Source organism: Balearica regulorum, chromosome 5 (assembly GCF_011004875.1).
Source record: "Balearica regulorum gibbericeps isolate bBalReg1 chromosome 5, bBalReg1.pri, whole genome shotgun sequence".
Taxonomy (NCBI): Eukaryota; Metazoa; Chordata; class Aves; order Gruiformes; family Gruidae; genus Balearica; species Balearica regulorum.
Genome location: NC_046188.1, coordinates 6,582,225 through 6,605,342, shown reverse-complemented (window position 1 = coordinate 6,605,342; position 23,118 = coordinate 6,582,225). Strand labels below are relative to the sequence as shown.

At 45.6% G+C, this 23,118-nt stretch overlaps 1 protein-coding gene across 1 annotated transcript in view; it reads left to right on the top strand.

Annotated features, from left to right (window-relative positions):
• RTN1 (reticulon 1) overlaps window positions 1–23,118 on the top strand; it is a 121,119-nt gene that overhangs the window by 46,346 nt on the left and 51,655 nt on the right. The window contains exon 2 of the mRNA XM_075753316.1: window positions 20,876–21,613. Coding sequence (XP_075609431.1) covers window positions 20,876–21,613 — 738 coding nt within the window. The remainder of the gene's footprint in view (window positions 1–20,875; window positions 21,614–23,118) is intronic.

The window sequence follows — 23,118 nt, the reverse complement described above, 5'->3', positions numbered from 1 at the left end:
TATCCTGACATGTATTTAATAAAATCTGACTGTAAATATTACATTGATCCCCTTTGCCCTCTGGTGCAAATGGGATGGAAAGGAGCAGGGGCAGGGGCAGGGGAGTGTCTACAACCTCAGCGCAGCAGTGGATGATCTCCCTTGATCTCCAGGCATGCAGTGAAGGTGACAGCAGGTGATGTCCCCTTGAGGTGAATGTCCTCCCTCTAAACCCTGCAGAGCCGTGTGGGTGCATGCAGCTTGATTTGAGGGGCAGGGGCCAGGCAAGCAGCCCCCACTGCTGCCTCCATGCTGCGTCCTCCTTGTCCGAGAACTAGTAAAGGTGACTTCTCCTCCACGTGCCTGGGGTTGCTGGGCCCTTCCCTGCAAATTAGGCTTGTGGTTTTGCCAGAAATTACATCATTTGTTAGGCAGATTTCTTCATTAGGAAGCTTTCTAATCTCAGACATGAGCGACACAGAAACCTTCCCTGCCCCTCGAGCACTGGGAAAGCCAAGCTGCATTGCCAGTCTCTGCAGTACATTTTGCTTATTTATCATTCATGGCATAGTGTTTGTTTTATGAAAAATGAACTTAATCATGATTTTCACAGTGGAATACACAGGAAAATACCCAGGATAACCATAGCTGCAGGTACAGAAAACCAAACTTAATTTAGAAAGGACATACAGCAGCAGTCTAAGCAGCTGAAGAATTAAATTCATTTAATAAAAAGACTCTGCTATACATAATTCTTTACGCTGGAACAATAGCCCCATGAGATAGGATGGTGCTCAGATTCTGCATTAAACTTTTTTCTTGTATGCTTAATGCTGAACCAAATCATTATCATTATTTGTTGCTGAAAAGTGCATTCAGGTGTTGGGAATATTTTTCCCCCAGTGTTGCAAAGTGGAGGAGGGTAGGAATTGCTGATTATTTATTAACGCTCTGCTCCATTGTGGTCTTAATCTCAAGCAGATGGGCCAGGATGCTCTGGCTAAAATTCAATGTGAACATGCCGACTTGCACAGAGCTTTCCACTTCAAGTACAGCGATGCAGGGACTGGACCAGGGCACTGAGTGTGGTCATCCAGAAATGTGATTCCAGAAATTTTAGAGGCTGAGAGTTAATCACTTCAGCTTGGGAGAGAAAGGGGTATGCATGTAGGTGTGTGTTCACACACATTTCTGACCCTTATTAGTATTTTTCTTCCTCTCATAATACCAGAGCAGAAATTTCCATGGTTGAACCAAGAAGAACAATGCTTCGGAAACTAGCCTACTGCTATCAGTGTATTTTCATGCTACTCCAGCCGAACAAAATAATGTGAGCTGTCTGCACTGCACTAAAATGATTTCACTATGTAGAAACATCATTAAAGAGTGGCTTAAAGTGCATAGCACTAAAGAAGAATTTAGGACAGAAAATAGAAGAAACTTCCCAGACCGTAGCACAAGGCATCGTAGACTCTCCATAAGATTTAGTGTCAGGGTGTGGAAAGTTTTCCTTAGGAGACTACAGATAGTAATTTGTTCAGTCTAGCAAAATGAAAGCTCCAAGGGAACGATTGCTCCCTATAAATATTTTCAAGGGGCAAAAGCCAATGCTGACAGAGGAACTAATGGATGTAGGTTGGTGATGAATAAATTTAGGCTGGAAATTTAGGAGTCTCCTAAACACCAGAGAAGTCATGTTGTTGACCAGTTTTCTAATGGATGTGAGGAGTCAAAAGTCAAATTGTTTTTTAGGACAGAGGTTGATGTCCTGAAAATGGCTCTGTGATAGTGTTTACTATCAGGGAAGAGGATGGCTCTACTCAGTGATCCAAACATTCCCCATTTACAGCTTTATATTTTGATGAAAACTGACTACTTTTCCCATGAAGTGTCCTTAAAATGTGTTGGAAAGCAGCAGGCTGCTGTGTGACTGAGCAGCTTGGCTCCAAAAGTCCGACTCCTTGGTTTAAAGGTGTTGTAGCTGGAGATAAATAGGATGGCCTTGTCTCAAGGCCCCAAAAAGTGCAGTCAAGAAGCGAGGTCATGGAGATGCAAGTCATGGTGGGGCTGGAGAGGGCAGGAGCATAGAGTGTATCACCCTGTGGTGTGCAAGCCCTACCCCCTTGCACATCTGGGAGGCATTTACCCTGCTTCCATTATCACCTTTGAACAAGCTGCCATTCCCTTCCAGCAACATGGGTAACTGAACTCCTGCCAAGTGCTGATAGGAAATAGATTTATTTTTGAGGGCTGAAGTGCTGGTGAGCAGAAGGGACCTTCAGCCATTTCCAAGGCTGGCAGCAAGCCTCAGATCCGAGATATCCAGACTCTTTCTTTAGGTGGCGTATCAAGGCAGACTGTGTTTGAAAGTCTGCAACAGAGGTCTCTCCCACATCTTAAATCCGTAAGGGTTTTGTTTCTGTGTTGTCCATGCTCTGCATGGCTTTGCATGGGATGGATGACAGAGTACCACCATGTGACAGACTGATTCCCATCTGGACACTTGTGTATTCTTCACTTTCTGCATATGCATGATCCATTGAATTCACCAAGAGTATGTTCCTCCGACCCTCAAGCAGCACTTCTGCATCTTCACGGCCTCTGCTGCTGAGCCACAAGCCCTTCCTGGAGTTCAGCACTGCTGCTGCCACGTTTCCACCCAGCTTCACCCTCCTGATGTCTCCCTGCATCTCTGGCACACTCCTCTGGCCATGAGACACAGCCCAACCTGCTAACTTCATTAAAGCCACCTCTGCTGCAGTCAGGACCTCTGGGGCTCCAATCCCAGAGGAATGGACCAAAATTGGGAAACCTACAAATTTTTAAGCAAGAGTCTATATTTTCTGAAAGAGAGTGAAGGGATTTGAGAGCCTCACATCAATTTAATGAGCATAAACTGTGCAGGTACTCAGACTCTGATGCACATTGCTGATATTTTTAGTGTCTGGACTCTCAGGAGGATGCATCTCTGTCAGCCCAACTGCTATAAGACGCAGCTGAGTAAAGTCGGATTGCAGACAGACAAAAGTCTTATTTTTGTTTTACCTCTCATGAACATGAAGCCTCCAGTGCCACTGTAAAAAATGCATCAATGTCCTACTTCATACACTTCCAGGTGAATAAGGCTGCATAATTTAGGTAATCGGTAAAATATAGCAGCCAAAGGGAAGGAACGTGTGGGTAAATGGATAATCAAAAGATAGTTGTGTGAGTACTGCCAAACCTTGTTTTAGGTCCTGTGCCTCAGCTCATGGTTGTCCCCAGACACCTCCCAGGGAGGCAGACAGATGCTTTTCAAAGCAGGCTTAATATATGGTATGGTATAGTATCATCAAATTGCACGTGGCCTGGAGAGAGTGCTGGGGGTGGGTGGGTAGAAATGGCTTTGTGCATCTCCATGTGCTGCTACTCCATGTAGTCACTCTCCCACTGTGGAGTTAGAGCAGCCTTGAGGCAGGGCTAAGTTATGTCAGCCTCAAGCAGCCCTAAGGGGAAGAACCTGGAGCTGATCTTTCCTCAGACTCAATTCCTGCTTGCCTTGTTGCCCTACCCAAGGAGGGATCAATAGCTTATACAAACTTCTAGGTTTTTCCTCCTATAACTGGATAAATCGACCTCAGCTGATGCTTATAGTGAGGGGCAGAGCAGCTGTTATGTGCATGGAACAGGACACTACAGCTTATTTGACTGATTCAAGCACAGAGATGACACTGGGGGGAAGGCTCAGCCTTAAATCAGCACATTTCCGCCTCAGACTAATCCCCTCCCTGCCCAGTGTTTCCTGCTGCAGCCATGTTGGCCAGGAATATCTGTGTTGGGTTTGCGTGGCAAGGTTTTGGTAGCGGGGGGGGCTACCGGGGTGGCTTCTGTGAGAAGCTGCTAGAAGCTTCCCCTGTGTCTGATAGAGCCAATGCCAGCCGGCTCCAAGATGGACCCGCCGCTGGCCAAGGCCAAGCCAATCAGCGCCTCTGTGATAACATATTTAAGAAAAATAAAACAGTTAGAGAGCGCTTTTGCAGCCGGAGAGAGGAGTGAGAAGATGTGAGAAACTCTGCAGACACCAAGGTCAGTGCAGAAGGAGGGGCAGGAGGTGCTCCAGGCGCCGGAGCAGAGATCCCCCTGCAGCCCGTGGTGAAGACCATGGTGAAGCAGGCTGTCCCCCTGCAGCCCATGGAGGGAGGATGAGGGGGTGTAGAGATTCCACCTGCAGCCCATGGAGGACCCCACGCCAGAGCAGGTTTGCTGGCAGGACTTGTGACCCTGTGGGGGACCCACGCTGGAGCAGTCTGCTCCTGAAGGTCTGCACCCCATGGAAAAGACCACACTGGAGCAGTTCGTGAAGGACTGTAGCCCGTGGGAGAGACTCACGTTGGAGAAGTTCGTGAAGGACTGTCTCCCATGAGAGGGACTCCATGTTGGAGCAGGGGAACGATGAGAGGAGTCCTCCCCCTGAGGATGAAGAAGCAGCAGAAACACCATGTGATGAACTGACCGTAACCCCCATTCCCCATCCCCCTGTTCCGCTGAGGGGGGTGGAGGTTGAAGCCGGGAGTGAAGTTGAGCCTGGGAAGATGGGAGGGGTGGGGGGAGGTGTTTTAAGATTTGATTTTATTTCTCATTACTCTGTTTTGCTTAGTAATAAACTAGATGAATTTTCCTCTCTAATTTCAGTCTGTTTTGCTCATGATGATAATCAGTGAGTGATCTCTCCCTGTCCTTATCTTGACCCATAGGCTTTTCATTACACCTTTTCTCCCCTGCCTAGTGAATGAGGGGAGTGATAGAGCGGCTCTGGTGGGCACCTGGCCCCCAGCCAGGGTCAGCCCACCACAATATCCCAGCCCTGCTGATGAGGATGGCAACACAGCAGCACAGAGCAAAGCATCCTGCCTCCCTGCTCCTTCCAGCAGCAGGTCTGCTCCACCCAAGGTCCTCAGACCTGATGTGGAAAAAAATTAGCATCAGACTGGTGCTGCTGAATCTGTTGCAGGCTATCGTTCAGTGGACTGGTGCCAAGGGCATGGGTTGGCCGTGGTGCAAGAAGGAGCTGCCTTGGTGCAGGCAGCAGGAGCTGCACAACAGCTCACATGTTGACCATATTGTTCCTCTGCCTTCATGCACGTGTTGCTCCTCATGCTGTTTGCTGCCCCAGACTGGAAAAGCTCCTTCCCTGCAGGAAGCCAGATAAAATGCCTGAGCCATACAGGGATTGCAACCAGCACCTTCTTGCTCACTCCCAAACATCCTCTTCTTCGGGGCTGTGTGTGCATCTGAGAATAGCTCCTTGCCACAGCCTCCTCCGCAGGAACAGTTATTTATTCATAGGCATTGGGTTTGCTCTGATAGTCTTTCTGAATTTATTCTAAAAAGAATGTGCCGGGGAAGTGCCTGGCCCTTTCTCCAAAATGGAAGCGAGAAAAGCTTCTAGTGTGTCTTTGTATGTAGTTAAAAATAGTGTCCCAGAAATGTATGATGGATAAACTTGAATGAGGGAAGCGTAGATCAAATGTAGTAACCTTCAGACTGTACACACGGACAGGTATGTGTGTCTATCCTAGCACTTCTAAAATTTCTTCTATCTCTTCTCAGCCATTTCATACTTCAGCCTCTGCTTTCTTCTCTACCTCTCTTGTTCTTTGTTCCCATGACTTTTTAAATTCTTCTGCATCACTTGTCTTTCATTTAATTCTCACTCTGCTCTGCCTACTTCTCTCCACATCAGTGTCCTTTTGCCCTTCTGCTTTCCACTCTGCTCCCACACCACCCTATCTTTTCCCTCTTTCCCAGTACCTCTCCCTGTTCTTAGCACCGAGCTCTTTTCCCCATTCTCCCTCTTGTTTCTGCATCCTTTTTGCTTCCTTTCTCAGCTGTTTCCTTCTCATCATCACAACCCAAAAATCTGTCGGGGATGCTCTGCCTATGGAGCCCCTGGGGCAGGCAGGCGCTAAAGATCTCTGGTGCAGTTTAGCCACCTGGTACAGAGATGGCCAAGACCTGCGTGTCAGCTTACAGGCTGACTTGAAAGCTAGCTGAAAGATGCAGAGGTTGGGTAAACGGGGCTGGGGGATGAAGCATGTTGCATCAGGGTGACCGCCTGTGGTTAGGATGGAAAAAGCTATTTTTGGTCTCCCCTTCAAAGACCAATCTGACCTTGGTCTGCAGTTTGAGTGAGACCCACCTGGATATACCTTGAGGCAGGTCCAGGCAGGAGATAAAGGCTCTCGATCCCCAAAGGCAGGGACCTGACCTGAGTTGCCAGCACAGCCTTTGGCTTGGGAACAGGGATGGCAGCCCAGGGAGATGTTTCATTGCATCCTGGATGTGCAGACAGAAATATCTTACAGGAATGGCTGCTTACACTTGTCAAAAGCCAGCATACAATCCTTAAGCCTTTATCTGATATATTTAAGTGGATGAAAACACTAAAGATGAAGAGTCTGCCCATATGTCATGAGTGCCTTATGGTGACAGACCTGAATGTTTATCCACACGAAGGCCCTTTCACACTGCGAAACAGTGTTAAATGGCTTCAGGGTAAGCGGAAGTCGAGCCAGTGAGGGTATAAATAGCCTGTTGGAAATACTCTTCATGCAGTCTCCCATCCTCATCTTCCCCTGTCTCTCCTGTTTCCATTTTTTAAAGGAGGAAAACATTGCTTATTGTCTTTGGGCTATTTCAGATTAGGCTGGGAGCTGCGTGGACCTCAGAAGCCCTTTTTGTGTTACAGCCCCATGGCTGATGTGGACATCTGCTGGCCTCATGGGCAGTAAGAGATGCAGCACCATGTGGCATTTGGATAAGAAGACATCAAATGCTATTTTAAACTTCCTGAAAGTCCTAATTTATTGTGGAAAGCCATTGCCTAATAAATTAGTTGTATTTAACTGCTGAAACCCACATTTCCTCTTGGAGGAGGAGTTTAGTGGAAGAATGTAGTGACTTGTGTTTTAGAGCAATGTGCAGCATGGTTCTTCTTCCATCCAGTCCTCTCTGTCCATCCTGGCTTAATTTCATGTTTGCTAAGGAATGTGCACTGTTCTAACATTCAACATCAGAAAAATGTTGATGGTTCTTTTTAGTAAAAGGGAAATGTTCAGAAAGGTTTACTGCAAAATTTAATCTCTGCAGGGTCATACTCTAAATTCTTGTGAACAGTGGAGGGGAAAGGGGCTTAGATTTTCCTTGTTTGCTTGGCCTAACAAAAGTACCTATTGCCTGCATTTAAATTAGAGCATATTTTGTTCAGTCACTTCTGGAAAATGTGTAAGCAAGTTGCTGTGAAGAAGCAGCTTTAAAGAGCAGCTGCTTTGAACAAGCTGGGCCAGGTGGAAGTGGGGTGCACGTTGCTTTTTGCACTCCACAGCTCAGTGCTGTAACCAATAGAGCTGGGAAAAGATAGGGCATGGTTAATCCACCGCCTGATCATCTGCTGTTGGGAGCTACGTGGAATGGAAAGCTGTGCAGGCGAAGATGGCTCTTACCCCTGCTGCACAACTCCTTCCAATATATGGGATTTTGGGACAGTGATTTCTAATAATACTCAATAGGACGTTACTATAGCAACTATACAATGTGGTGAATAATTTCATGGGCTTAAATCCAAAATGCTGGGAGCTAAGATGGGTCTGAGCGTGATTTAGGACTGCGAACTTCGGTCATGTGGGTGCTATGCTGAAGTGATTTGACTTGGGAAGACGTTAGAGAAGAAGATAAAAGGTCCTTCTCTGCTTCTGAAGGGAGGTGCAGCTGGGGTGGGGTAGGGAGAATGAAGGCCACCCTGCAGAGTTCCCTTGCATGCACCATGTTGCACGTGCTTCCATGAGGGGCCCTGACACACAGCCTTTTCCTTTGATATTTGAAGTTTGCTGTAAACCATATCTGACATTTAGCTTCAGGTCAAATTAAATTGATTTGACCTAGAATGATTTTTATTGGTTTGTTTTTGTGTTTCACTTAAAAAAAAAAAAAAATCTGTTACAGCTCAGTTCCAAGCAGAATTACTTCCCTTTAATTTTCTCTCTTGCCAAACTGAAGAGTCTCTTATTTGCCCAGATTTCATCTGAAGTGCTAATGTACAAGAGGCAAAATTGGGCTATCGACAGTGGTGCCAGAAAAAGACATCTGGAACACCCTCCCAGGGCAGAGCTGGAGTTCGTTGCCTGCTAAGGCCTATCCAGATGTGCTGTAATGGGGAAATGGTGTATGGGCACATACACACACCCTGTGCTACTCCTCTGCCCTTTTCCATCAAACCTGGACATGTAACCTAATTTTATATCTTCAAGCCATTGCTCTTTTTTGCCTCCCATCCTCTAAGACTGTGACTAATTCCCTCCCTTCGCTTATACTGGTACCTTGGGAGTATTTATAGACTGTGATCCTGTTCTCCCCCTCCCTTCCCCCTTCCATACAATATAAATTTATCTCTGTTATTCCCTCCTCCAGACTGGTCCCAGGTGTCTTGCCCTCCAGTGCCTATGCCACCACCATCTTCTATAGCTTCTCTGCATCTTTCTGTACTTTTCCTAAATGAAGAAAACAAACCAGAAAAATACCTTGCTGCTTGTTCATCCGTGCCAGAGGACAAGCTACATATAAATAGTGGGAATCTTTTCTCCCTTCCCATCCCTGTATGGGACCACCTTTGTTTTACATTACAATGTTAGTCTATGAGCTCTTATTTCTTTTGCTGTCTGTTCATGGGCTGCCTCTTGCCTCCTTTAGTGTCCTACCTGGGTACTTAGTCATGCTCATTCTGCCGCACTGCATACACCCTTGCAGTCTGGGCTTCTGCCCAAGGGAAATATGCTACATCCCTGAGCATAGCATTATCTGCGGATGCGTTTACACTACCCCAGCTGAGGTTTTTAATACAAAGAATGATTAGCCAGTATCTGATACTGCATGTGAAGAACTCACTCCAGGACATCTTAGTGTCTTAATTCCCTTGTTATCACTTGGTCCATTTGACTGATTTCCTGTACATGTGTTATGAGTTGATACCAGAGAGGGCTGAATGCCAAAAACAGAAGAGAAAGTGAAGTTTCCCATACTCGCTACTTTTCCTTTGCTTCCTAACACCAAGCTTAGAGCCAAGGCAGCTATTAGATTATTTTATTTTTTTTTAAGCACAACCTAATGCTTAATCCTAGCTAATAGTCATGCTCTTCCAACTGCCCTCTGGCTCACTCACTGTGGTAGACTCTCAAAATGGGCTTTTCCCAGAGGACATATTGCTTCATTTGCCCTGAAGTTTTCTGGATATCCCCTTCTGTCTTTGGAAACACAGCAGAAAAACTGCTTGCCATATTTGTTTTTTTTCTCTTTAGCCATATTTATCATTTTGGCACAAACCTGTATGTGAATTAGCAATATCTGCAGAGATGTCCTGTTCAGAACTCGATCTAGAAGCTGCTTTCTTCTCAGATGAAGCACTCTACCTGGTGTATCTGCTGGCATTGAAAGCTCCTTGTTTGCAATCATAGCTGCAAGTCTGATTGTCGTGTAGCCGTTTTTCCAAATGTAGCTCGTGCTAGAGCCTGAATCAGGAGAGTTGCTCTGGAGGTCATGTATTTATCCTGTCTCCCAAAGCAGGAGCACCTCTACTGATAGGATTCAAGAGTTAGTTGTGTAACTACTCTTAAAAACCTTCAGTATTTAGGATCTGAAACCTCCCTGGGCTGAATAGGAAACTATTTCAGTGCTTTCTGCCTCTTCTAAGGTCAGGATGGCAGCAAAGTCAGAGATTTTCAGGTTTGGAGTCTTGGATGTTTCACAGGAGGAAGGGTCATTCTTTGGAGGAAATCAGACCTCCCTGTGATTGAAAAGCTGAGTTTTCTTTGCAGCTTTTAATAGAAATCTTCCAGCAGATGTGATTGAGGCAGTGGTGTGCAACAGCTGCTCCACAACAACTCTTTCAGCAGCGTCGTCAGCACACGGATGGGAGACCAGGCAGAGGAGAGGAGCAAAGGGAGAGGTCTCTGCTCCTGCCTTTCACTGCAGCTTCCACAGTTACCTGGCAGCTCACCTTCCCGTGTGGCAGAGACTCCGGGAAAGCTGCACGAGGCATCATGATCTGGGTGATTATCCCCAGCTTTTCCCTTGTGAAGCCAAAAGCCAGGCTGTGCTGCTGAATGCAGAGAGAAGTACCTGTCAGAGAGGTTGGTCCTGGTGCTGCTGTCAAGCTGCTGCCCCCCTCCTGCTTTAATAACACACAATAATTCGAGCAAATGGTTGGTTTGAATCAAGGTTGCTCCACCAAAATTTCAAAAGCTTTCAGTAGCGCAGCCTCTGCTGTCTTTAAACCTGCAGAAGACTGTGATTTAGCCACCAACTCTGACTGCGGGGAGCTGGGTCCCCTTGCAAACAGCAGAGGCATGACTGAGCCTTGGCTTTCCCCCGCTCTTCCAGAAGAGTGGTGATCAGCCGCTGCCTGCCCTGGAGCAAAGCAATTGCCCCTATCCCTGCCAGCTGCAGCAGGACAGAAGAAAGGGCCAGAGCCAAAGGTACCCATGTCCTAGGTTTCCTTATCCCAGGAAACAGTGATGAGTCTGCAGTGCTGTCCACAAGGCTGCCTGCACGGTGTGCACGTATAGAGGGGAGAGGAGCTGCTCCTTTCCCCCCAGCTTGGGGGTATCCAGGGGTGAGGAGCTTGTGGGTGACATCCAAAATATCTGTGAAAGGTGCTCAAAGACAAGCCAGCCTGTTGATCAGGCCCCAGCTCACCACAAAGGTCCCACATCACCCTTGCAAGCCTTCAGGCTTTGGAAATGAAAAGAGATGGAGAGCTGCCGAGTAAGGAAGGAGCTGGAGCTTCTCCTGGGCCTTCAGGGAGGAGGACAGTCCAACTAACCTGTGTTCCTTGAAATCTTAATCATGCCTCTTCTCAAAGTACAGACTTCAGACTGCTGGTCTCCTGGGTGGGCGAATATTTTTGGTGTTACGTATTCACAATCAGGAGCTGGGGGGGTTTGTAGTTGTATTGGTTCTTCACTAAAGTAGAGTGAAGGGTGGGATAAGTCTCTAAAAATGTCCTTCAGGGAAGTAAGATGTCTAGGGAGGATTTTTTTCTGTCTCTGCTTGGAGTAAATTAATCTTTTACAGGAGAAGAGACATAGTAGCAGGTAAATAAAGGAGAGACCTTGAAGGCAAGGACATCTATAACATTAGTTATAGCATATATGGCCCAATCCTCCTTAAGCAGAAGCCGGAGCCAGCAGGTTGATGCTGATTTATGACTGCAGTGGCTCTGCCCCACATTCTGCACTACTTTGAGAAGTTTAACTTTTAATATACTGGGAAAACTGTTTCGAAAAGCTTGAAAACTTTTTGATTGATTTCAGATGTACCCTTGGTGCCCCCACCTTCTAGAAACAGAGAGAAATCACTTAACATGCAAAGAAAACACATTAGTGCTTGGATCAGAGCCTGCTGGCTCACCTGCCTCAGCAGGACCTCCTCATTTCTCTCTTTTTTTTTTTTTTTAAAAATCTTTTCTGACACTGCTCATATTTCCTCACTCCTCCCTGATGTTATATATTCTGGATACTACTTGGTGCTATACAGGGTATTTTCTCCTAATGTTTCTGTTGCTGCCAGTAAAGGTAGTCACCAGGAGACAGTGTATGCTGGTCTTCCGGACTTTTCTGGTGCGGGTCATGTTGCGATGGGAAAACCTTGGGTGAAAAGAGAGTTAGATGTTGATTTTTGAGCTGTGTCTCTTTGCCTGCATCAGCCTCGCACCACTGTGTCGTCTCTGACCTATATTTCCCTGCTGTCCCTTGGGCATTAGATTTGATCCTGACTTGTGGCTGGTAATGTCTTGTCTTCAGACTCTATTTCTTGGCTCTCGTAGTTCCTTCCCTGGTGACAACTTTATGCAGGTGTAACTCTAGTGTCTTTGGTGGAGTCACTCCTGATTTACCCCAGCAGTCAGTGCCTGACAGCTGGTTTTCTCCCTGAATTACCGTGCCTGACACATTGCTGTAGGTGTTATGCGTTGTCACAAAATTAATTTTCCTCTTGAGAGCCCTCAGTGATTTCAGCTGAACTTCATTGCAATTGTCGCTCTGTCTCCCTGGAAGATTTATGCTGCTGGGGTGGCTTTGACCTTGGGGGATAGGGAGCCAAGTCTAAGTGCAAGGCCACCCTTTCTTCCCTTTTTTCTCATTTTTTCATAGCTGGATTTCCATGCGATATTGCAGTTGGGTACGAGTGGCATAGAGAAAACTCAGCAGTCCCTCCAGATGTGTATCAAACTCTTACTCAAAGACTCACATTTCAGCAGAAGCCCTTCTCCAACGCTGGCTTTTACCTCCCTGCTGCTGAGCCCTCTCTTCCCAGGCGTGGAAGAGCCTGGAGCTGTAGGGCAATGATTTCTGTCCCGAGTTTATCGCAGCATCAAAAGCAGCTGGCGTCGGCATTTCTCCCTTTTCCAGGCTGAGTTTGAATCTGCAGCTGCATGGCTGTGGATTGCCTTACAGCAATCATGCGAAGCTGAATTTTTAAGTGACTGGCACTCAGAAAAGGTGGGAATGGGTGTGCAGGAGGTGCCTGTGGCAGAGCCCTGGGATGGAGGCTGGGCAGGAGCCGAGGGTGTTTCTGCAGGGGATATTGAAAGACAACCTGGTCTGAGTTTGGAGAGTGACCGACTGCTTTATAGCAGTCTGGGGGTAAAAAAACAATGAATAGCTGAAGTTCCTAAATCATGTTTGAAATCCGATTTAAGTATTTTAGAACAATAAAGACAAATGAGACTCAGCCAAATGCATCCAGATTTTGTGAGATACTTTGGTGTCTAGTGCTCTAAAGGGAGTTGGGCCCTGTTTCAAGTCATTGAAAATCACGATTTAGGTGCTAATTCACTTAGTGATTGGAGTAGTTTTGTCATGGGACTTGGTGGAGTAGGATCATTCCAGGGGAAATGTGACTACAGTGAAATAAGCATGAATTATTCTCATAAACTGGGTTAAATTATCCTTAGCAAAGTGCATTTAATAGTGTTTTAGGCAGTACCTTAGTGTCGCTGAACCCTACTGACCAGTCATGTTACTCATGATACTACCACAGGAGTGAAAACCTGCTTTTTTCCTGAACTAGATTTATGTTAAAACTTAATAAATGATATTTGTTTTCTTTTCTGATAATTATTAACATCTGCTGCAGCTACACCTCCAGCAGAAGCATTAGCAAATTTATGTGTGTTTTAAACAGTTCTTGTGCTCCTCTCAAGGCACTTTATTCAATGTTCGTTATTTTTCATGCTGTCTAGAGTACTGGGGAGGGCTGTCATGGACCTTATACCAGGGTTTTACTGCCAGGTCAAATTGGAGCTCTCTGAGAACATTTATTGAAGCAGAAAGCCTGGAGGGCATATGAGGGTGGGAAGTGCTGAATCATTTACTATGGGTTCACTTTGCACAGCAGCTTGTTGGCTTTGGGGAACCTGATGAGTATCCCCTGTCAGATGCCCTGAGCTCTGTGGATGTCCATGGGAGCTGAGGATATTCAGCATTACCAACCCAAGCCCTGCTCCTCTGTTTGACCTGGCTTGGTTTGGGGTGCACCACGACACCCACAGTGCCTATTCAGCAGCAGCAAAAAGGTGGACCCTGGTACCTTTTCAGAGCAGCGCTGGCAGGGAGGTGATAGCTGTTGTGGCACAGAGTCCATGATAAAGTAAATACGTTGTTAATAGCCTGCCAGGATGATGGTGCTGGCAGCGCAGTGCATCCTGTGTTCCCCAGAGTGGATCTGTTTTAATCTTATTAAAAGCTCATCAGTGTTTCCTACATATCCCTCCTGCAGACAAGGCTGTAGCACTCAGCAGCTGAGCCAGGGCCTGATTTAAGTCCACAAGGTTTTCAGAAGAAAATTTGTTTTAATTTAGGACTTGCTTTCCATATCAGGCAGGATGAATCAGAAGTCACGCCAGTGAAGTCAATGGAGTAACAGGGGTGTACAGAGAATTAAGCCTTGTTTTTCCACACTGTCCTTTTGCCCTCCTACCTGTGCAGGAGACAGCAGCTGCCTCTCTGCATGGCAATGTTTTCTCTGGCTGCTGCAGGAAGGGGAAGGATGAATAACTTGCACAGCTGATGCACTGACTCACTGCTGTCCCCGGGAGCTAAGGTGCAGAGCTGTCAGCTGCTCTGAGACAGCGGGAAGCAGCCTTCTTGCTGTTCTGACTTTCCCCAACACATTCAGGACCCATGCGGAGAACTGAGGTGAGATAATAATAGAATAAAAGCGTGTATCCCTCCGATACATCCAGTTTTCTTAGAGCATCTATTGTGCAAAGGAATCCTAAAATGACTTTTGGAGGATGGCCATTCATGTTTGCAAACACTGTGACTTGTGGAGTTATATCTTTCACGCAATCAGGAGGAGGACAATTCTGGAGGAAAAGAAGTTGCTAACCTGTAAAAGTGGGTTTGTAAATCCTGAGCTAAAACAAAGAGCACCATCTCCTGGCAGCTGGGAATAGCTGGCACTGCTTCCAGGAATGCACGCCTAGTGCAGTTTCTCTTGCAAGCAGCTTGCTGCTCTGTGCATCTAACCTATAGCATCTGGAGGTAGGATAGCTCAGGGCTGACAGCTGGCTCTGGCTATTGAAAAAGGCTAATCCAGGGGAGACTGAGAGCTGGGGTTATCCACAGCACAGTGATGCCTGCACTTGGCATGAGGGGTCTGAGAAGTTTGGGTTTCAAGCTCCACTTCAGTTGACACACAAGTGCTCAAGTACTTTTGAGGTTTGCATGGATGTTGAAATGTCTGGGGTTAAAAAGTTCATGGAGAAGGGTCTTGTAAAATCAAGAGCTTGGCTCCCAAGAGGTACACTCAAATATCCCTGGGGGTACCCAGCCTACTTTGAAGCACTGTGTGATTTGGCACAGGGCTGAGAGATGCCTCTGCCACTCGTGCAAGCTGCCCTTGCTGCCACTGGGAGTGGTACCAGCAAAGGATGCTTGGAAATCTGTGGAGCTTTCCTGAGGTTTGAGTTGCACTTGAAATCAAGGAGAGAGGAAGAAATAGCTTAGTCTGGTTATAAGAAGACAGGGTGTGCTTTGAATTTGGAGATAGACTTGGGACTGCTGGTCCATGTGGGTACTGTAATCAGATGTGGAAGAGTGATAAAACACTGAACATCTGTGTAAAGATGTAGAAGACTACAGATGAGAACATACTATGGCAATATGAGTTTTAAAAAGGAAGGTGACTGAGTGGGGAAACTAAAAAGAAACAATGAGACATCATGTATCAGACTCAAAAGAATAGGTAAAAGTCTTCCCCTTTCCCTGCCCCCCGCCCCGGCCTTTTTAAGGATAAGTTAGGAATAAAAAGAAGCCAAGGTCAAGCACAGGCTTGTTGCTAGTGGCTGATGACAAAATTGTCAATTTGGTACAGAAAAGGCAGGACTGTTTAATAGCTACTTTTGTTGTATATTTGCAAGAAAGCAGGAAAATGCATCTATCTGATGGTCATGGATGAATGATAACAATGAAGGAGAGGCTGGAATGTAAGCTGCTGATGCACTGGGAAACAAGTTGTGTGCTGATCATCAGAGGGGACTCCAAGCTGTGGTTTTATCTCCAGATACAGATGTTTAAATGGTGGCAAGGTCTGGGCAATGGGACTCTCCTGCATCACTGTCAGGCGCAATGGGAGGCCATGATGGCTCCTTGGATTTAGACAGTCAACCTTGCTATGATATCAGCCTTGCTAGAGGAGAGGGTGATTATAAAAAGCTTGGCAAAGTGCTCAACCACCTCATAGAACCTTTAAGACAATATAGGATATCTTTTTAAGAGCCAGGCTTGAGTGAGTGCTGAAGGGAAGTCACTGCATATCCCTGAGCTCTGTGATCTTGGATCAGAGCAAAGTCGCTGTGCTGGAAAATGCTCATCACTCAGTTTTGGCCTCTTTGTTATCTAAAATCTCTGAGTGACACCCAAAGGGTCAAGGTACTGGGAGTGACATGTGGCCTGAGAGACCCTCTAGCATCATTGGGGGCCAGTCGAACAAGAGTACTCCCCTTGCTTTTAGGACTTTGCTCATTTTTATCTCTAGTCCATAAATTACTGAAGGTCAGCGACTGTCCAAACAGGACAAGGTGGATCTTGTTGCCAGGAGGCTGTGACCTGCGTGGACATGGGAGAGAGTTGGGAAGGCCCTGCTCCTGGTAGCTAGCAGCCCTGCAGCACTGGGGTAGCCATTAACAACTCCTGAGGCTCAGTATCCAAAGCAAAAGTCAGAGCCAACTATTTAAAAGACTTACAGGAATTTGCTGGAAGCGGCTTGCTCACACTATTCTGCTTTTGTCTGAAAAGGTCGCTGAAACCTTGATTCCTCCAGTTGCAACCAAAGATCCTTCCACTTCTCAGTGCAGCTCCAGGCTGTAAAAATAGCATCATCTAATTAAAGATTAGTTCCCTCTCGCCTCTTCTGAAAAATTAATAATTCTGACCGAATCACTGACACACAATAAATACTGAATCTCACATTGCGGGGTTGCCAGCTGTTCTGCAGAACTAAAATTTCCTGTCCTTCTGTGTCAGTCTGTGCCATTGAAGGTCACCAGAGTTGCTTGTGAAGATTAAGAAAGGCAGGTTAACGTGGAAACTGGTTATTTCACTGAAAACTGAACACTATATTCTGAACTGATCAAGTTTAAGAAGACTGAGCATTCTGTAGTTGAGAAAAAAAAAATCAGTTTTATTTAAATTAGGTCTTTCTCTTGTCTATTATGCTCAGCTAACTTTTTGTTTCCTTTTTTAGTGTGCTGCAGCAGTTCAGCTTGCATTGATCCAAATTGAGCTTCAGCTGCCTTTCTTAAATTAAGAATTACTCTGCATGGAACCAATGATTTCTAAATTATTTCCTGTGTCAATTGCTAAATAACTCTAAATCCAACACTGTAGGAGAGGATTTCTGGAGCATTCACTTACTTATTCTGAGGAAACAAAACAGTAATTTTCAAATAGTTTTTTCTTTACAGTTGATGAAAACACATGTAACTTGCTGAGCATCTCAGCTGTGCTCAAAATGACTGAATCAGACCCATTACTTCTTAGCTGGTCGCAGGAAGTGAAATTATTTCCCGAGGGCTTGTATTACAAGACAGCGTGACTGCTGCTCTCAGGCACTGAATAGCTTTGCTTTACCTGAATTGGCAGGCATGTTTTGGGGCATATTTGAAGGAAATCCAGATTTAAAAAAAAACAATCCTTTGTAACAACGGTAAATTCAGATCTGATACTGCCATCCGTTACCAGTGCTATTCAAGGCTTCTCCTTCCCACGGATATTGAACTAAATAAACTTAAAGTCAGAGAGGGCATTGCTTAATCACCAGGCTCTGAATACACTATTCTTCAGCAAAAATCTGCTCAGCTGTTATAGGTTTCCATGTCTTTAATAGCCAGGCTAATAGCTGATAGATTCACACTTCCCAAATAAGAGGCAGTTTTACCAATGGCTTTAAATCATTCTCTGTGGAAAGAGAAAGTTGCATTAAATCCTAGTAATTAGGCAATTTCAGCTGTCTTCAGTGCTTTTGACTTTGTGGTTGCCTTGAGAGTTGGGATCCTTCTATGTCCTGCCAATATGAATCCTCTCTATTCACATATGCGCGTGGACAGGTTCACACACCCTTTAACTCTTTGTCTTCCTCCTGAACTCCAGTAAGAAATGCATTTTCTGGTTTCATCGTTATTTGCAAAACCACTGCAGAAAAGAAGAAAAAAGGTCTATGATTAACAATAAGTCCATTTTAAATCAGCTCTTGTGTTAACATCTGCTACAGCATTGAGTTTGTACTATTTGAAAATGTGAAGTGATGTTTCTGTCGATGACTATTTCAGGGTTATTTTTTTCTTTCTGCTGATGAATAATATAAAGAATAGGGTGATATTTTCCCGGGCTCTCTTTATCACAGTAGATCTCCTGCAAGCTCTTCTGGCTTGCTATAACTCTTGCTGTGAAGCACCTGACACAAATGCATTAGAAACCCTTTCACTGCTCTATTGATCAGCATTACTAAGTGCTGCAAAAGCATGTGCATCTGGCTGCCATAAACTGTAGACAAAGCAGAAATGAAAGCTGCAAACAGCATCCATGAATATTGGTTTGACGGCAACTTCAGTCTCCTTTGACTACGTTTGTGCTCCCTCTTTACTAGCAATAGTGGGATGTTTGTAGAAATGAATTTTTGCTCACGGATGGTGTTGTGATGGTGTATTTTTTGTGAGCACCCAGAGCAGAAAATATTGCACAGCCATCTTGAGCTTGTCCAAAGCCTCTCAGAATCAATGGGACTTTTCTAGTGAATTCATTGGGCTTTGGATCAGGCCCAGCAGGCACCAAGGAATCATCTGATGAAAGAGCAGCCCTGAAACCCCATGATTTAGATAGCCACTCACCCAGCACAAATAGTAAATTACAAACAGCAGATACTGGCAGCAACAGGCACGAATAGTCTGTAGTCAGCAATTCACAGCCTGAAACATGTTGGCATAAACAATGCATCAGATAATTCCAGCTAACCAACACATTTGTGAAAATCCAAACCTGTTTATGGACAATTTTCAAAAAGGCAAGTTCAGAAAAAAAAAAAAAAAAAAAATTGCAAGAAAAAGAACCTATCCCTTTTTGCTTACTGATCATTTAGAAATGTGTTTTGGGTATGAGTTGTCCTTGCGAGGCACTGGATGACCTCAGGTAGGACCTGATGTGAGTGCTGGGCAGCCCAGATTAGCATTTATTCTGCTTTAGTTTCACTGTGGTTTTCCACTTAGGCTCCATTCTCACGTACCTTTGCTGATGAAACTGAGTCATTTGGAGCAGCGAGGATGAGAGCTGCCTGCAGAGAGTTACAAGAAGATCTTGCAGCCCTGAGTGAGCTGGCAGGAAAATAGAAGGTGAAACTTAGAGTAGGTAAATGTAAAATTGCATAGATAGAGACGAAAAAAAGTCCCAAATTGACATGTGTAGGAAAAATCTTCGCAGTGACCATCCCACTCTGAAACAAGATCTTGGCTTGATCATAAATATTTCTATGAAAAGTTCTATGCAGTGCTCCATAGTGGTGAGAAGAGCAAACTGAACGCTGGGAATGACTGGGAATGGTGATGATAATTTTTCACCTGCTAGCTGTAGCACCCTTTGCTCTGTGCTCTCACATGCAAAAGCAGCTGCCATGAATCCCTGGCCATGGGCCTTCAGGGTGTGGGGATGGAGCTGCTGTCAGCATCGTGTGTGCAGTAGCAGATTAGTGGGGAGGGGTGGTGGGGGACCAGCAGCACCCAGAGTCAGTGAGGATGAACACACAGGAGCAGGGAGCATAGGCAGGATGAAAAGCAAGATGTGGCACTTTTGGGTTGCTTTTTCCCTATGCTACCAGGTTTTCCCTTGTAAAAGGAGGAGCATGCTGTTCCCACCCTAAATGTGGCACAGGGAAGAGAAGTTGCTTGCAAGTCATCATAGCACTGAGTGATGCAAAAATACGGCGAGGGAAATGGTCATTTTGCCTTTGTGCTTGTCAAATCCAGCAAGGTTGTGCAGTAAAATAAAGCCTGCCGCTACACACTGAACAGTGTTAAGGGGAAAAAAAATTGCTTCGGGGCTCACTAAATGAGCTGCATGTGCCTAACGCATGGAGGGCTGTGGGAAAAAAATAGTTGTGATGGTATTTAGAGATTATATCATTATGTATGTGCAAGGAGAAAGAAAATAACCAAATGCAAGTAGCTTGGGAGCTTTCATGTTGACATTTCCCAGCTTCTGGTTTTGCAGCTGCAGCAATGTCCCTTTAATATTACTGTTAAGTTTTCATTGTGCATAGTAGCCCAGGACACGGCACATGTGGAGCAGGTGAGGAGCCCCACATCCCTTGCAGGGTGACGAGCAGAGATCGGAGAAAGCTGGCCAGACTCTGCGATGCAGCGTGCATCAGCGCACAAGCGGTTAACAGGGTACCGCCCTCCTATAGGCACCAGCTCCTACAGACACTAGCTTTGTTCCTCTACGTCCCTGTTCCCTCAGCCCCTATAAAATTTTGTCTTCCCACCTCCCTCATGGGGGATCTCACTGTTCCTGTGGTCGAGCTGTGCTTTATATTAATGCTGCAAATAGAGAGTGGCCATTGTTTGTAATTTAATTAGTGTCATCCCCAAGAACTTAACGCATGACAGAGGGAATTAGAGGCAGTGTATGAAAATGATGCATGGGCGTGGGTAGAGGTTTAACCACTTTCATGCTGACATGCTTTGTAGATAATGCATACAGGATACATCTTTCTGGACACGTGGAAATCACTAAATGGGGATGTTTAGTCTCTGCCCTGGTGTTTCACAAATATAGAGTGGCTACTGTTAAAAGAGAAAATGAAATCTAAAGCTGTCTACCAATTTTCCATCTCAATTTCTGTCCAGCAGAAATTTTTTCTTAATGAAAAGTTTCCTTTGGGTGAAACTCCTCCATTTCTCTGTATTAAAAAAACAATAAAATCTTTTTGCTAGGATTGTTTTTGTATTAAACATTAGATTTCTTTTTAGGATATTGGATGGTTAGCCCAAGTCAGATTTTGAGGGAGGTTGTGGGATTGCCATCACTTGAGATTTTTATGCACAGGCTGGGCAAATGTTGGCCGGTAACTCTTAGCAGCTATTAGGATTGTAATAGCTGTTTTAAGATAAAACAGCAGCTGGAAGCCTCATCTGACAGATGTGCCACTATGTTGGCCAAAGATATAGTAAAAGACAGTCCCAAAGAGCTTGCAAGCAAAGCCCAGGCTGGTGCAGAAACCGAATCAAATATCGGTGGGGAGTGAGTATGGCTTAGCAGAAAGATTGATGCATGCAGGCACTTCACTGTGCATCATTTTTGTGTCTTTGCTTTAGGTGTCACAGCCTCATCACACCTCTTTGACTACGGCTCCACTGCCAACGGGGGCGACAGCTCCTTCTACACCTCTCTGATCTCGGATGTCCACTACACCACCCCGCGGGACTCTACCTATTTCACGGGCATTTATCAGCAAGAAAACAGCCCCGTTCCCTGCTCGGGCAGCACAGAAGGGTTTAACACTCTGGGGCATCCTGTTCAAGATGTGACTGGGTTTGAATCCCGTGGCTTGTTTAGCTCAGATTCAGGAATAGAGATGACTCCTGCAGAGTCTACTGAAGTCGATAAAACCTTAGCAGATCCCATGAAAGTAGAAGCTTATAAATACATGGACATAAGTAGATCAGAAGAAATAAAATACCAAGAAAAGCATGACCCTGACTCAGAAGATGAAAGCCCAGGCCTTGTTGATAAGTACCGGGGAATACCCACCAGGTCCAGCCACACTGCTGAACCTCAGCAGACGGCTTTGGAGAGCACGAAGGCAGCCAAAGAGCAAAACCTACTTGAAGACACAAAGTCTGGAGATCAGCATAGTGCCTCCGTGGTTACAGCCCCTGTCAAGATCACGCTCACCGAGATAGAAAGCGCTGGGGAAGCTGCCAGCAAAGAGTCAAGCCCAACTCAGCCGGAGACCGGACTGAAGCCAAGCCACGAGGTGGTACCAACGGTGACGGTCTCGGAGCCAGAAGATGACAGCCCGGGGTCTGTCACGCCACCGTCCTCTGGCACAGGTAATACTGCTGCATGACACTGTTTTTTTTTGGTATTCAGTGGTTGCAAATGTAGCCCTGCACGTTGGGGAATTATGGGTTTGTGGGCTAGGTCTGAGGGAGCATGAGCAGACATTAACAGGTCTCCATGGCTGGAGGTGTTTCTGCTCTGCTTGGGCACCGCTTTACATTGCCGAACCGACGGCGATGCGAACTGTGCTGCCCATCACTAATGCACTGCTCAGGATGGGCTGCCCTTTCCGTATGGAATGAGGGGAAGACAGGGCTGGGGATCAACAGAAATAAGTTGCCAAGAGCCACTCAGGAGCACAGCTGGGGTCTTGCCAAGAGCCTTGCTGAGCCTGGTCTCCACGGGGATCTGTCCTCGAGGGGAAGTTGTGAGCTTGCGGGTGTCATTGGGGGTATCGTCAGCCAGGTGACGGTTTGGGCTGGATCCCGGTGATTTTAGGGTCTCTTGGACAACCTGGCTGGCTACACTTCCGAGGGGAAATGAGGTGTGTGGGACCATGGCGCTGCAAATGGCTGGGTTCATTATTTTACAGTTTTAATGGCTGTTTTAACACCTCTTTGCTCTTGCAGAGAATAAGGTTAAATTGTTTCAAAAAAGTGCTGTTTCCAAGAGGAAGTGCTGCTTATAGAAAGTGCTGAGAAGGGAAATGCTGTCACCTCATTTACAAAGGGGACTGGAGGGACAAAGGGCCAGTCTCTTTTAATGGGTGATTTCTGTTGGGGGGGGCACCAAAATCCATTGCGTATACATTGTCTGATAACTGCAGTAGTACGTAATATCTATTCCTCATCTTCCCTGTTATACACTGCTAAAATATGAAAGCAGTATAGTATTTTAAAAAGGAGTAAAGTTCTGTGACAGGAAACAGAATTTTCAGACTTGAAATTAAATTCCAACGTCCTAGATCAAAACCCATTGACAACAAACATTTGACATTTGACAAAGAACATCCCCGAGGTGAAATTTCCACTGCTTTGATGGCATCTAGAAGCATTTAAAAATCAACTGGAATTTCCTTAAAATGGCAGTATGGGACTTCCATCCACATTAATACTTACCCTTAGAGAAATACCTAGTTCCTATCCAAAAGTAAGTGTGCATTTATACACTTTCATACACAAAAAAAGAGATAGGAAGAGTCCACTGCAGCTGGGAGTTTATCCTACCTGCATCAGCCAGAAACTTTAGATAACAAATAGACTTTAGAGTCCCATTTTTCTTCTTTTATTTGACTGGGTGACATCACACACTACTTCTGAGACATGCTGTTTCTTATCAATTTACAGTTTTTACACTACAAGGTAATTAAGAGCTTCAGGCGCTAATTGTTATTTATTCAGTCCTTGGTGGCTGCTCAAGGCTGACTCCGTGACACTTGATAACTATATCCCATCATAACAGCTGAATAGTGTGTGGCTGACCCTCACAGCTGCTGCCTTACTGGGAGGCACTGGTGTGGCTGGTGTAATTGCCGGCATGGAAATATTCCTCTCCA